The sequence below is a fragment of the Puma concolor genome, chromosome D4, assembly GCF_028749965.1.
Source record: "Puma concolor isolate L17-30 chromosome D4, mPumCon1.1.hap2, whole genome shotgun sequence".
Lineage (NCBI taxonomy): Eukaryota > Metazoa > Chordata > Mammalia > Carnivora > Felidae > Puma > Puma concolor.
Window position 1 is genome coordinate 5,292,893 of NC_141679.1, and position 15,104 is coordinate 5,307,996.

At 49.6% G+C, this 15,104-nt stretch overlaps 1 protein-coding gene across 3 annotated transcripts in view; it reads left to right on the forward strand.

The window, feature by feature from the left end:
• The window catches only part of LOC112868541 (contactin-associated protein-like 3), a 194,066-nt gene that overhangs the window by 38,368 nt on the left and 140,594 nt on the right, over positions 1-15,104 (forward strand). For all 3 annotated transcript variants that reach the window (XM_086684866.1, XM_086684864.1, XM_086684865.1), the window contains one exon: positions 7,127-7,320. In XM_086684866.1, the coding sequence (XP_086540992.1) occupies positions 7,127-7,320 (194 nt within the window). The remainder of the gene's footprint in view (positions 1-7,126; positions 7,321-15,104) is intronic.

Here is a 15,104-nt window from a genome sequence, read left to right on the forward strand (position 1 = left end):
CACATGCCCAGAAGGGAGAAAGCAGGCAACATTTGGCAAACAGTTAGTGACTGCATGGCCCCTACCAGCGCATCTCCCAGAATTCCAGCGGAAGCCAAGCCAAAGCCGGTCCTCTGCTCTTTGCTTATTCCTCTCCCTTTTCTTGGTCCACGGGCTTCGTTCCCGAGCAAAGATGTCTGACTCACCTTGTGCAGCCACCTTCACTCGTCCTCCATTCCGGCTCTTTCCAAGGCCCCCAGTTCCCACCTTCTCTTCCTGTCCCACACCAACTCCTCACGCATTGGGGTTCCTATTTTTCTGAGTTGTTCTTTGCCCTCTTGGCTTCTCTGGGGCTCAGTGGTATAATGGTCACTGGCCACCAGGATTTGCTGGACAAAAAGAGTGAAAAAACACAGCAACTTAACTTTTCAGAGTTATTTGTGGTGTTTATAATCTGCATAGTAAGCGCCTCACGGCGGCCATAATTTTGCCATGAGAGTTTTCACTTTTCCAAGAGTCAGCAGTGCCTGTGACAAACGGGGCAACTTCCCACATGGTGTGTGGCAGCCTTTCTAAGGGCTTATCACATTCTAAAATAGTTGTCCAGAAAATTCTAGTCTGGGCTCTTTTCGAATGAATTCACTTTTTGTATCACTCATAATACACAGAGAGGTTCATATAAGTTATTTATTTAACAATACCTTTTTAAAAAATTTATTTATTCTGAGAGAGAGAGAGCAGGAATGTGAGCAGGGGAAGGGCAGAGAGAGAGAGAGAGAGAGAGAGAGAGAGAGAGAGAGGGAGAGTGAATCCCAAGCAGGCTTTGCACTGTCAGCACAGAGCCCAATGTGGGGCTCCAACCCACGCACCGTGAGGTTGTGACCTGAGCCGAAATCAAGAGCTGGACGCTTGGGACGCCTGGGTGGCTCAGTTGGTTAAGTGTCTGACTTCAGCTCAGGTCATGATTTCACGGTTCATGCGTTCAAGACCTGTGTCGCGTTCTGTGCTGACAGCTCAGCGCCTGGAGTCTGCTTCACATTCTGTGTCTCTCTCTCTCTCTTTCTCTCTCTCTCTCTCTCTGCCCCTTCCCTGCTCGGACTCTTTCTCTCTGTCTCTCATAAACGAATGTTAAAAAAAAAAAAAAAGGAGCTGGACGCTTCACTGACTGAGCCACCCGGGCGTTCCAACAGTTATGTACCTTTGGCATATATTATGATGTCTTCGTTCACTGAACTTTTAATACGCATCATCCCTACAGAGCTGTATTTTGTCTGATCCCTTCACACGCTTCTCCAGGGTCTCCCATCCACCCACATTTAGCTGTATTGCCCCTTCTAGGGATTTCCTTTTATTTTTTTATTTTTTTATTCTCTTCAGGACCCCTGGTAAAAGTGTACCTGCTAAGGTGACCTTCCTTTCTGCCAAAGTGGTCAGGTCCAATTAGCAATCTTTCGTGAGGCCCCTGGGATCCCTGGATGCCACGTTAAAATCAAGCACACGGGAGTCCTGAACGGCACGCGTCTCTTGTGACGCAGGAAGATCGTAGCCCGTGACAGAGGCTGATGGGACCTCTCGGTGGGCCCTGTGGTCAGCCGCTCTACAGCTCTGCAGAGACCTGCCCGGACTAGGGGCCGCCTGGGAGACGGTGATTCAGGGGCTCACTGTTCTCACGATTCTCGCAGCTCGGCTCTTTTCCTGTCGCCACGTTTCCTCTAAGGAAATCAAACGGGACAGGCTTTGCTCTGACGCATTCAAGGGCCCTCCTGTGCCCCCTCCCAAAGGGCTCCCCGTCAGCACCGGGTCTCCTCTTTTTCGCATTCATTAGAACACCCTATTTGGTAGAACAGGTAATCTGTACGTGACTCTTTTCATCCGAGGCTCTCACGGCGTGCTTACAGATGGTTACAAATTGAGCCGCACGACATCCTTAAAGGGAATGTAAGTTTTAGCGTCAGTGGGTTTTTTTCCCAGAGGCATTTGGCTGACCGAGCGGCCACAGATGGGCGGATCATTGAGTGGCCTTGGTTTTATTTCTGAGCGTCTCACCCTTGCGTCTCCTGACATGATCCCGCACCGTATTTGATTTTTAGAAAAGGAGACAGAGCCTTAAGAAAAGCAGTGGAAATCCGTGAGGAGGGGGGAGCTCGGTGCCTGGACCCCTGCCCTCCCTGGCCGTCTGGATGCAGCAGAGGGAGGTGCTGCTGTTCCCGCTGGTCTCGAGGGTTGACTGCCCTCTTGTCTGTTCTGAACAACTCAGGGGGCCTCTGGAATGATGCCTTCACAGAATTAGGACACGTCCCAGACTTGCCACTCCTCGTAAACATGGAGATTTCACGGGATATGAGGAGGCTCCGTCCCACATTTTATTCGGTCGTAAATGAGGGACCGATTACATGTTCAGACGGTTCGAGGCTTGCCGGGCAATTCTTGTTCTATTTCTCAGGTGAGAAATTAGCAGAATCCTCTCACAGTCTTGTCCGTGCCTAACTGCAAACAAGTAAGAACTGAAAAGCCTCACATCGACTCAGATCTGAGTGCTTCTCCAGGATATACGTTCCTGGAAAACCCGGTCAGGAACATACGTGAGCCCAGCAAAAGGAGACACGCCGTCTCGATAGATTTTTGTTTATTTTTCGCAGAAGGAGCCGCGGAAACGCACGCTCAGTGCCAGAGGGCATCGAGAGTTTTCCCCGGGGATGCAGCACACAGAGGGAGCTTCCGGGAGCCACACGTGGATGGTTCACTGGCCTCGCAGACAAATCTCAAACTGACCAGTGCACCCCTATTTTTATTTAACTGTGGACTTGTCTGTTCCCAAAACCGTTACAGGCTACCTTTGCACTGCGTATAGCAATCTGGTTCACAAGTAGGCACCTGCGTGTGACTTTCCCCTTAGGGATGCACTTTTTGGGAAACGTCCCTCCCCACTCACCACCCCCCACCTCCTGCCTCCCCCACCCTCCCCCCTGCCCAGGAATGCAGGAAGCACTTCGGGAAGGGGATCCAGAAGGGGATCGGAGCACACCTAGGCAGACCCAGAGCGGGGTTTCTGTGCTGGCTCCTTCCTGAGAGCCCAAAACGCCCCGTGTGGGTAGCTGGGGTTGCTTCCCAAGGAATCCGAGCTGCAGCAAATGTGCCGAGAACCTCAGCAACATCGGCAGGGTGGTGACACGGGCTTCAGCGTGTCGAGCCCCAGGATCTCTGAGTGGGAAGATCTGGGGTATCTGCGTGCTGGCCCTTCTTTCCCAGGGGGACAGTCTGGTGCCCTTCCCTGTCGCCCTGGGCCCTGCCCGGAACTCCGAGTAAAGCTTCTGTGAATTAGGATGTGTGCCAGGGAGCTAAGGACCCTCACAACCGGGTGAGATCCCATTTGAGACAATGGAATAATGACCTTGGGGGTAAGCTTCCTTTGGCAGTGGTCTCAACCTCACCACTTACTTGCTCGGCGTTTGGATGCCCTGAAGATGGGTGGGTGTGGTCACGTCAAGTTAACCCGCTTGACCTTTGCTCCCTTGGGTATCTCCCTGCTCTGGAACTGGTTGACACTTGAAGAAGGCACAAGCTTTTGCTTTTGGCCTCTGGGCGATGTTCTTCTCTGCGTAAAGCCAGCAGTTACGAGAGCGCGTGCCCCGTGGCCACCGGGAGCGGCGGTTACTGTCTAAGGCCCAGGTGAGCGTTTCCTGTTCAACCCTTCCTGTCCCCGAGGAATTGTCGCTGCCTGTGTCTGGGCTGACCTTAGGGGCAGGAAGCAATCATATAGGAGTAACCAGAGACAGGAACCTTCCAATAGATCGACATAAAATACAGTCTGGTTATTGGTAGACAGCCCACACTGCCTAACTGAGAAACTGCAGGGGTATTTTCTTAGAGGGGGTGGAGGGTGGAAAGGGGGCCCCAGCTTTAATGACACATCCTCACGGATGCTTAACACCTCCTCTGGCCGAGTCCTCCCTCCAGGCCGAACACACGCCTACCACACTTTCCCTAGGAGTGAGAAGGCTGTTTGGCGATCCAGGCACTGGACCCTCGTTCTGTGAAAGTTGGGCCCTCCGGATGTGATTTCCGTTGTACAAATTGGGACGCTTTGTTCCGCAAGGGCCTGAGGTGGGACAGAGGCAGGTGGTGGGGGGAAAAAGACAGTGCACGGTGCACACAGGAAGGAATGCACGGCAGCCCGAGTCATTACCCAGCAGCGATCTGGGGACGACCCGGGACCCTGTTCCCTGCTGAAAGTGAACTGCCCCATGGCACAGGGGGTCCTCAAGCTCTGTTCCTTTATCAAGGAACCTAGTTAATCACATAGCTTAATTTGCATACTGGTAGCATCGGAAATGTTCAGGGTCTGTTACCTGTAGGGAATGGGTAGGCATTGAAGGCTGCTTGGCATGTGGGAGAGGCTGGGCCAGGGCAACATGCCGGAAACATCCCCGTCTGTTTATTCCCTGTGCTTTTCTCCGGTACCATCCTAATGGTATTTCCTGGCTTCAAGAGAGACGAAAAATGACACAGAAAGATCACGAAATGCAAAAAAGGGTATCGTTAGTACCTCCTTTAGAACTTTAATACCAACCAGCCTAAGCTGGGAGACAGGACGTTATGTAGTTTCTTAGAGATTTGAACGGATTCATATAAAATTTCCAGCGTGGCATCTCCAAGTTAAGATGATCAGCTAAATGGCAACCCCTAGGTTTTAACTTTATTTTTGTGACAACCGTAAAACCACCCACAGTGGCAGAGTAGTGTCCCCAGGACTGTTAGTTAGTTCTCAGCTGGAATCCAGAAGGAGGGTGGCTCAGTCGGTGAAGCGTCAGGCTCTTATTTTCCACCTAGGTCATGATCTCATGGTTCATGGGTTCGAGCCCCGAGTCAGGCTCCACACTGTTAACACAGAGATTGGGATTGTCTCTCTCCCTGTCTCTCTCTGCCATTACCCTGCTATCTCTCTCTCTCTCAAAATGAATAAATACACTTAAAAACAATTTGTAGAATCTGGAAGGACTTCCATTTCTCAACTTAGTGGGACCCTTGGACAAAGCAGTAGAAATGTAGGCATGCTGGATGACAGCCAGGCCTGTCATTCGAGACAAGGGAAGACTGAGGAACTGTCCCAGGTTGGAGGACACGGTCCCTAAATAGGACCCTGGTGCAGACACGGGGAGTTAATGGGAAAACTGGAGAAACCAAAATAAAGTTCATCCTTGTAATTGCTGTTGTACCCGTGTAGATATCTTAGTTTTTTTAAATGTTTATTTATTTTTGAGACAGAGACAGAGTGCGAGTGGGGGAGGGGCAGAGAGAGAGGGAGACACAGAATCTGAAACGGGCTCCAGGCTCTGAGCGGTCAGCACAGAGCCCGACGCGGGGCTCGAACCCACGGACCGTGAGATCATGACCTGAGCCGAAGTCGGACGCTCAACTGAGTGAGCCACCCGGGCGCCCCAATATCTTAGTTTTAATGTTTGTTTATTTTGAAAGACAGCGAGCATGCTTGGGGGAGGGACAGAGAGAGAGGGACAGCGAGAGAATCCCAAGCAGGCTCCGCACTGTCAGCACAGAGCCCGATGTAGGGCTCGACCCCGTGAACCCTGAGATCACGACCTGAGCCAAAATCAAGAGCCGCCCGGGTGCCCCTGTAAATCTCTTAGTTTTGATAAAAGTACCATGATGGTGTAAGGTGTTAACTGTCAGGGAAATTGAGTAAAAAGCAAACAGGAATCCCCTGTACCACGTTTGTGGCTCTTTTGTCCATGGGAAATTCTTTCAGAATGAGAAGTTCAGAACTGCATTACAGAACAATCGCAGCGTATTTAGGATTCTGAGTCCAAGGAGAAGGCATTGCGCCTGTGGTACGTCGAGAGGAAAATGTACAGTATTTGAGCAAAGATTCACGGCAGGAAAATAGGCAGATCTGAGAAAGGATCTGGGCTCTAAAGAACTTGGAAGCTTTAGACTTGGCTAAAAGGTTGTACACCGAGTGCTGCTCGTGGAAGGTGCGGGGAGGAAGCGCACGCGCTCACCTCCTGGTGATGCCCCCACGCCCCGATGCAAGCGCCCCGCTTCTGTTCCCCTCCGAGTGCCACGCGACCACGTCACGCCCCTCCTGACACACAGCCAGTCCTGGTGGCTCTAGCATCCCGAGCGTGGATGTCAATCAGAGCTCCTGATGAGAAGACAGTAACTGTCGTCTAACGCATTAGACCTTATCATGAGGACCCCAAGTCAGGTGTCAGAACAGTGGGGCAAAATAAAAAACAAACCACTTTTGTCCTATTAGGGATGGTTTCCATCCCACGTGTCTTCTAGACATGGATAAGTAGCAAAATATGAATTCCGGAAGGCATCTCGAAGACCCAAAGACGTCAGCCTTACGCCTTCGGGTAGTTCTAATTTTTCTGTTTCTCATCGGCACCGGACAAAGCCGAGCACCGTGATTCCTGTTCTGCACCTGTTGTCTGCAAACCTGAGAGAGTCCTTGCCTGTCACTCGCTCTGGGCTCTCCCTGCACCTCCCTGCTGCCTCTCAGGGCTCTCCCTCCCTGCACAGAGAAACCTTCACCTTCCCCCCCCGCCACGCTGCATTTCAAATCGTTCTTTGAAACGTCTGTTTCTCGCGTGAATCTGTGAGCATATCGAGTGTAGGACTGTGCCCTCGCCTCTTTCCTTTTCCCAATATGTAATACTGTACTTGTTCACGTTGGCATTCCAGAATTAAGTCTCTCTAGTTCCATCATGGTCTAAATAGTTTCCTTTAGGTCCAGCCAAGGGTAGGTCATACATAAAGTAAAGAAACACCCTTCTGAGTGTTGACGTGGCAGGTTCAACCATCCACCTGTTGCGTTAAGCACTTTCACTTTATTGGGAACCACCGGGGACTTAGGGGTTATGAGCCAGAAACCAAAGTAATTTATGTAGGATTCATCTATTTACTTAACCCATGGTTTTGAGTCTGTGTGTGTGTATGTGTGTGTGTGTGTGTGTGTGTGTGTGTGTGTGTAATTAAGAGCAGTTCTATGTTCCAGAATTTGAAACTGTGATTTTCATAAATTTTATTTATGATCCCTTTCTTACAGGATAGTATAGATCCCAAAGATTTCTTTCCCCTTACTGGTTTTTTTTTTTTTTTTTCCTGTTTCCATTTCCACTAAAAGGGGCTGGTGGCTGGTCTCCACGCGTGTCAGATAAATACCAGTGGCTGCAGATTGACCTCGGAGAGAGAATGGAGGTCACAGCTGTGGCCACCCAGGGAGGGTACGGGAGCTCCGACTGGGTGACCGGCTACGTCCTTATGTTCAGTGATGGCGGGAGGAACTGGAAGCTGTATCGGCGAGAAGAAAGCATCTCGGTACGTTCCTTCCCTGCGGCTGGGTCTGTCAGAGCATGAATTATGCCAATTACTGCCTGTTGCTGCAAATCTGTCGGATCAAGTATAGAATGGAGCCTCCTAAATTACTCGAAAAGTGTTTCCGAGTGACTGTGAGACACCTGTGGCATTTTAAAATGTGCTGCCCGTGTATAATTTATGAAATAAGTAAACGTAAAACAATTTTGTAATGTAGTGAAATATTGAAAATGTCTTCCCATGATTCCTTAACATAGTGTGAAATCTAAGGAATAAAGCCACATACAACCGACTATATTTTTTGTTCCAGAACCCAGCGGCTGGTGTTGCCTTGGCGTTGTTCAATTAAGTAAATTCATTCTTCTGTGTCCTCCGATTAAGTGAGATTTCTGGAAAACCCCAAACATTTCAAAATAGGTGTAATGGAGAGTCTCCCTATGGACGGCATGTTGGGGGACACAAATCCGGCTCCAACAGGAAATTGTGTACTTGGGTGGCCCCTTGTAATTCATGGGAGCTAGATCTCTGGGATTCTTTGGAATCGTGATTATTTTGCATCCGTGACATAGTTTCGACCTCTGATTACATATCGTGTTTCTTTTGGAAGAGTTAAATTTTGCCTGCCTTTTAAAAAATATTTAAATATTCATTTTAAGAGAGAGGGTGTGTGTGCATGCATGAGCGGAGAGGGAGGGAGGGAGGGAGGGAGAGAGAGAGAGAGAGAGAGAGAGATTCAAGCAGGCTCTGTGCTGTCAGTGCAGAGCCCAGTCTGGGGCTCAGTTTCACAAACCGTGAGTGAGATCATGACCTGAGCCGAGATCAAGAGTCGGACGCTCAGCTGAGCCAGCCAGGAGCCCCTTGCCTGACTTTTTGACTATGACACTATGTGAAATTTATTATCTAATTAGCATTTGTGGTTTTTAACATTTATTTATTTTTGAGACAGAGAGAGACAGAGCATGAACGGGGGAGGGTCAGAGAGAGGGAGACACAGAATCTGAAACGGGCTCCAGGCTCTGAGCGGTCAGCACAGAGCCCGACGCGGGGCTCGAACTCACAGACCGCGAGATTGCGACCTGAGCCGAAGTCAGACGCTTAACCGACTGAGCCACCCAGGTGCCCCAGCATTTGTGTTTTTAAATCACAGTCTGCCCTGAATGAGAAGCTCTGTGTGCACAGTGTTTGCACTTGGCTGGTGGGGCGGCTGATGGGGGGGGGGGGGGTGTGTGGCCTGTGGGAGATGTGTCAGGTGGAGAAGGACTTACTCTTTTCTTGTTACTAAAAATGCAGTTTAGATGCTTGCCAGGGGCTAGGGGAACAGAGGAATGGAGAGTCAGCGTGGAGTGGGGACAGAGTTTCAGTTGAGAAGATGAAAAGTTCTGGAGATGCACGGTGGGGACGGGTGCACAACAGTGCGAATGTTAATGCCAGAGAAATGCACACTTAAAAGTGGCCAAAGTGGTAAATTTTATATCGTGACTATATACCCACAATAAAAAATATACAGCTTAGTTTCCATTTAATTTAGGCTAAGGATATTATGTAACTTTTTAAAAAACATATATCTTTTAAATGTTTATTTTGAAAAAAAATTTTGACGTTTATTCACTTTTTTGAGAGAGAGAGAGAGAGAGACAGACAGACAGACTGTGAGCAAGGAAGGGGCAGAGAGAGGGAGACACAGAATCCGAAGCAGGCTCCAGGCTCTGAGCTGTCGGCACAGAGCCCAGTGTGGGGCTCGAACCATTGAACTGTGAGATCATGACCTGAGCTGAAGTCGGACATTTAACCAACCGAGCCACCCAGGTGCCCCTTTAATGTTTATTTTTGAGAGAGAGAGCGAGAGCTAGTGCGTGTGCAAGCAGGGGAGGGGCGGCGAGAGAGGGAGACAGAGGATCCGAAGCAGGCTTCAGGCTGTCAGTGCACAGAGCCCGACCTGGGGCTCCACGCGGGGCTGGAACCCACAAACCATGAGATCATGACCTGAGCCGAAGTCGGTCCCTCAACCGACTGAGCCACCCAGGAGCCCTGCATATTATGTAATGCTTAAAAACTCTTTCTCATCATAGTAGGAGGAAAAGCATCATCCAGGAAGCGGCCACTTGTTAGCACGTGACGTACCTCTAACACTAACAAACAACACAATGACAATATTCCCCTCATTTGTCCCTAAATTGCCCCCATTTGCACTTGCTTAGAACTCTGTTACTCAGTATAACTTCATAGATCATGGCCTATTTAGTTTTTTATCTCTGGACCTCTTGCTAGTTCACCAATAAATGCTGATGTAAACTGAATTAAGAAGAACTGGCCAGGTGTCTTAACAGGAGGTAAAACAGACTAGGAGAGGATTTGGGGTTTCAGGGCTGGCTGACTTCCCAAACCAGCAGTTGCCAAGTGTGTGATCAGAAGTAGATATTGAGGTCGAGTTAATTCTTAGAACAGCAGGTCCAAAGCAGGGTTAAGATAAACATTAATTAAGAATGAGTGACAGTCAGGGGCGCCTGGGTTGGCTCCGCTGGTTGAGCATCTGACTTGTTTTCAGCTCAGGTCACGATCCCAGGGTTGTGGGATTGAGCCCTGTGTCGGGGTCTGTGCTGAGGGTGGAAGTCTGCTTAGGATTCTCTCTCCCTCTCTCTCTGTCTCTCCCTCTCCCTCTCTCTCTCTGTCCCTCCCTCTGCCCTCATCCCCACTTTCTCTCTCTTACAAAAAAGAACAACGAGTAACAGTTAAAACTTAACGAAGCATCTACTTATATAGAGAACTTTTATTCAAAATTAAGTCTTGGTTTTGGAAATCAGGTAACTGATAGTGCATGCTTAGTTTTTATTTCAAGTTTTTAAAGTTTATTTATTTATTTTGAGAGAGAGAGAGAGAAAGAGAGAGCACGCACAGGAGGGGCAGAGAGAGAGAGAGAGAGAGAGAGAGAGAGAGAGAGAATGAGAATACCAAGCAGGCTCCACACTCTTAGCGCAGAACCTGATACAGGGCTCCAACTCCCGAACGTGAGGTCAAGACCTGAGCGGAAATCAAGAGTTGGACGCGTAACCGACTGAGCCACCCCGGCGCCGCTAATGTCAAATTTTTGTTTACATTCTAGTTAGTTAACATATACGATAAAACTGGTTTCACGTGTAGAGTTTAGTGCACGCCTGTTCTTAGTCGCGCTAACTATGGCTCATGTTTTTTACCCCCATCCCACTCTGATACATGGCTGAGAAATTGTGACAGTTCCTGTGTTTCGGCTCAGCAGCTCGGGGCAACCATCTCCAAGCGTCACCATCTGGCACTTTGCTTCGAGGAGCCCAGGGGAGGTGGGGGCAGGGATAGTGGCCTTACCGATCGGAGACCACGCAGGGGAGCGCCCCTCGGTCCTGCGCCCATCACACAGTAAGGACTGGTGTGGTGGCCTACCTCCCCGTCCTTGGGGGCTAAAGACCCGCCTTCCTCCTCTGCATCCCCAGAACTTCACGGTGCCTGGCCCCCAGCAGAAAGCTGGGACGCATTCGCTAGATGCGTGCGTGCGTGCGTGCGGTCTCCCTTCCGGCAGGAAGTCGCTCTTGAGTGACTGCTGTGCTCGAAAGCCCTTCGTCTCAGCGCAGGGGTCTCTGACGCTCCGCTGCAAAGATTTCTTCTGTGTCTTGATCTCCGTTAGGAAAGGTGGCTCATCCTTGCCTTCTTTTAGTCCGTCACCACGGCTTAAGTGGATTCGTTTCCTGCTCTGGGCCCGACTCTCTATACAGTTGACTCCGACAGCAGGACGCCCCACGGGGCGATCATTACGAGATTATATGTACAGTTTCTGGAAAAAGATGAGGCCGACTTGGCTGCTCTCTGGCCCTCTCACTAGAGTCAGCGGCTCTTTTTTTTTTATTATTTTTTTTATTTAAAAAAAAATTTTTTTTTCAACGTTTATTTATTTTTGGGACAGAGAGAGACAGAGCATGAACAGGGGAGGGGCAGAGAGAGAGGGAGACACAGAATCGGAAACAGGCTCCAGGTTCTGAGCCATCAGCCCAGAGCCGGACGCGGGGCTCGAACTCACGGACCGCGAGATCGTGACCTGGCTGAAGTCGGACGCTTAACCGACTGCGCCACCCACGCGCCCCAGAGTCAGCGATTCTTAATGACAACAGAGGCTCGACCCCTCCGTCAGGGTGTGGTTTTCATTACGGATCGCTGACCTTAATTGGAGAGTGAATTTGAGAGTCTAAACAAAATTCCCTTGAAAGGTTTACACTCTTCATCAGCGACACTTTGTTGTTTTCTTGGTTTCGTGCTGCCAGCGTAAGAAGTTACCGTGCCCTTCGCGGCCCGATGCAAGGCAGAGCTGTGACGTCACGGTTTCTGCAGGTCTGAAGTTGGGGTGTAACCGGCAGGATCTTCTGTGTAGGGGGTGGGAAGGGCTGGAGAGATCCCGATGACCCCCCTCAGGTTGTGCGACTCACTGGGGGGGGAGGGGACTCACAGGACCAGTGTGTAGTCATAAAACTGATGTTGAGAGGACACAGAGCAAAATCAGGAGAGAAGGAAGGTGCTTGGGGTACAGCCCGTGGCAAACCAGTCATAAGCCCCCACGAGTCCTCTCCACGTGGACACCCATAGGACATGCTTCATTCCTCCTCAAGAAAGTTCTGGCAATCTGCGTGAGGTGTTGCAACCGTGGAAACTCATCAGACGCTCAACAGCTGGGGTATTTTGAGGGGGGCTGGTCGCATAGGCACCCTCCGCCTTGTGAGACCCCCTACAAGGACGACGGTGTTGAGTATAAACTATACCGTTTGCACAAACGTCAGGCACAGTGAGCCGCTCTCATCATGAGGGTCTTGGGAACGGGCCAGCCTTGTGATTCGAACCGGTCCAGGTGATTTGAGAGTCCAGCCACACTGTAAGGAGGGGGTTCGGTGGTCTCTGTCTTGGCTGTACCCGAGAGCCTTCCCTGCCCCTCGCCTTCCCTGGGTTCGCTCCTGGCATTTATTTCCCCGTACAGAAGGGCGGGTTCAGAAGTCTGTGGACGCGCTGTGACTTGCCTGGCTCTGCCGAGGGGCCGTCGGGGAATGCGTGTCTGTGGTCGTCGGAAGAGCCCATGCCACCAGCCGGCTCCATCTGCCCCGCACTAGGGACCAAAAGCCCTGGACGGTGGGTGGAGCCATGTAAGGACCTAGTGGCCACCCGCATGGGACGGCCGTGTTATCAAATTTCCTGTCCTTCGTCTCTCTCTCCTTGAGCCTTGCCTTTCTTGTATCTCTCTCTGCTTTTCTCTCCTTATCATCACATCTTTCTTCTCCTGTCCTCTCCTTCTCTACGAGAGAGGGCCCAGATGACTCTAGGCCCCACATCTCCACCTGTGGCACACAGACCATCGGTATCACCTAGGATCTCGATAGAAAATGGAATCTCAGGGGGACTGGATCTGGCCTACTAAATCCGAATCTGCATCTAAAGAAGATTCCCAGGGGATCCCAGAAGTGCTGACTGAGATGACCAAGGACACCTGTACATGCCTGGCTCACAGGGGGTCATGCCCCTGCTGGAGGACGCAGGTGTCCCACACAGTGTCAGCCTGATCAGGCGATCCTCCCTGCAGGAACCTCGCTCTGTTGTCCTGTGGCTGGAGAACACCCTCTTTCTCCCCAGCTGTCACCAACCTCGTGGGACACAAGCCCAGAGTGTCTTCTCGTGGCTTTTATTGACGAATAACAACCAAGTGCTTAAAGTTAGTTCCGTCTTTGAGAACTGTATTATTTCTTGAATCTGTACATTTTGCATTAATTAGGACTTCATTCTTTCCGTTTTGAACTCATCAGAACTCAGATTCAACGATTAGATCCCGTGGGAACTCAAGACTGGGTTGTTAACTCTGAATGCATTGACAACTTACAATTCAAGTGTATGTTTCTTCCCTATGCAGGACGTTTGTGTGAAAAAGGAATTCTTCTAAGAGCAGACTGGTAAACTGTATTTGAAAAAAAAAAAAAAAAGAAATTATTTGATATAAACATAGGATCTAGTATAACTAATTCTATTGAATAGATTCCTTTTTCCTTGAAAAAATGTGTATCAGTAGGTCCACAGCTGAAAATAAAATCGAAACAGCCAACCATTTGAAACTTTAGTCTACTTTCGGTAATTTATAACCTAAGCCAAGTAGAAAAATGTAGACTAATTAGTGAGGCTAATTAATATTGTATTGAAAGACACGACAACCTTACAGTGCTCTACAAGAGCGACAGAGGTGACCCCAAGGATTTAGGGTGGGAGAAATGACAGGGAAATATTGGAAGCAAGACAGGTGGCATGAGGGGGTGTTCATTATATCTGCAGTGGTTTATCTGTTGGGGGGAAGGAGCTTAGGTACAGATAACAAAATATTCACCCTGTTAAGTCCGGATCACAGGTACATGTGTGTATGGGTATGTTTGACATATTGCATAAATAAAAAAAAAATAATAAAAAATAAAGAACCGTGACTGCTTGGTATAAAAAGAAAGATTATGTGACCCATATGTGATTTCAGAATAGAGAGGGATAAGAACCGCGTCAAATTATCGTAGGAACGACTTGAATCAGAAATAAGGAAGAGTGTTTCGTGTGCAGGGAGGTAATCACTGTGCTATATGGGAAGCTTTGTTGGGAGCGGGAGTGGAAATTCACCTGATTGAGGCTCATATTAATTCAGTCATTTAAATACGTGTTGGTTTATCTCAGGTCTAGGTTAATACATTTATCATGGAGTTCATGACTCAACAAGTCCAAGCCTCACATCACACGGGATGTTGCAGAAAGCGTCTGCAGGTCTGCAGGGTCCGACGTGAGGCCCCGGCCAACCACAGCCGTGCCCACCACTGCCAAGTTCGGCTCTGAGACCGATTGGCTTTCAGCAGAAGGACCAGGAGTAACGTTTCAGCGATTCTGTTATCGATCACCTCCATCCTCAGCCGTGTGGGGGACGTGGCTGTCTCCTTCTTAACCAGCCACCTCCTCACGTTCAGCATATTGGCCACCACGGCAGTGACTTTGTACGGATGGTACTTTGCTGATTGCGCTTACCACTGTGGGCCACAATCGGATTTCCTATGCGTGGCTCCCCCTCCTGGGCGCTGAGAGCCATTCGGTCAGGGATTGATCTCCCCAGAGGTCCAGGCATATTATGGTGTCTCAGTAAAGGGCTGTTGGATTGAATTAAGGAAAAGTTGCTGTTCTCAATAGACCTCCGCCAGATGGGTAGTCAACGCATCTCGAAACCTTAGCCAACCGTGTGATGCTGCTTCCGCAGCAGGAGGCTTTTGGTGCCACATCTGAGTGTAAAAAGTTTAACATTGCTTCCCCACGAGGTTGTACGAGGTTGATGTCCTTTTGAACCTAAGGTGGTCCCGTCTGCCTTTAACTGCGGGGTCAGTGACAATGAAGATAAATGCTGGATTCGATCTGCGGAAAACTCTCCGAGCAGCTGGAAAGGTTGAGGCAGAGAAGCGAATGAGCCTTCTGAGCTCGAAGCGCAAAGTAACCAAGGGCTCCCCAGAGGCGGGGTGTCCTGTAACAACTGCTTTTTGTCTGAGCTCCCTGCTCTCTGTGCAGAATATCCTTCCTTCTCTGTCACTGACAACCTTCCGCAACCGGAAAAGCTTCACTGTGTACGGAAATTGCTTAGACGGTCCCTTCTTTTTCATTTCTCACATATTCATCTCTTCGACTATATTTACCCATCTCGTGCCTATTTCACATCAGTTCTGGAATCAGGGACTAAGGCTTGTTTATCTCTGCATCCTTTGTACCTACTTCACCGC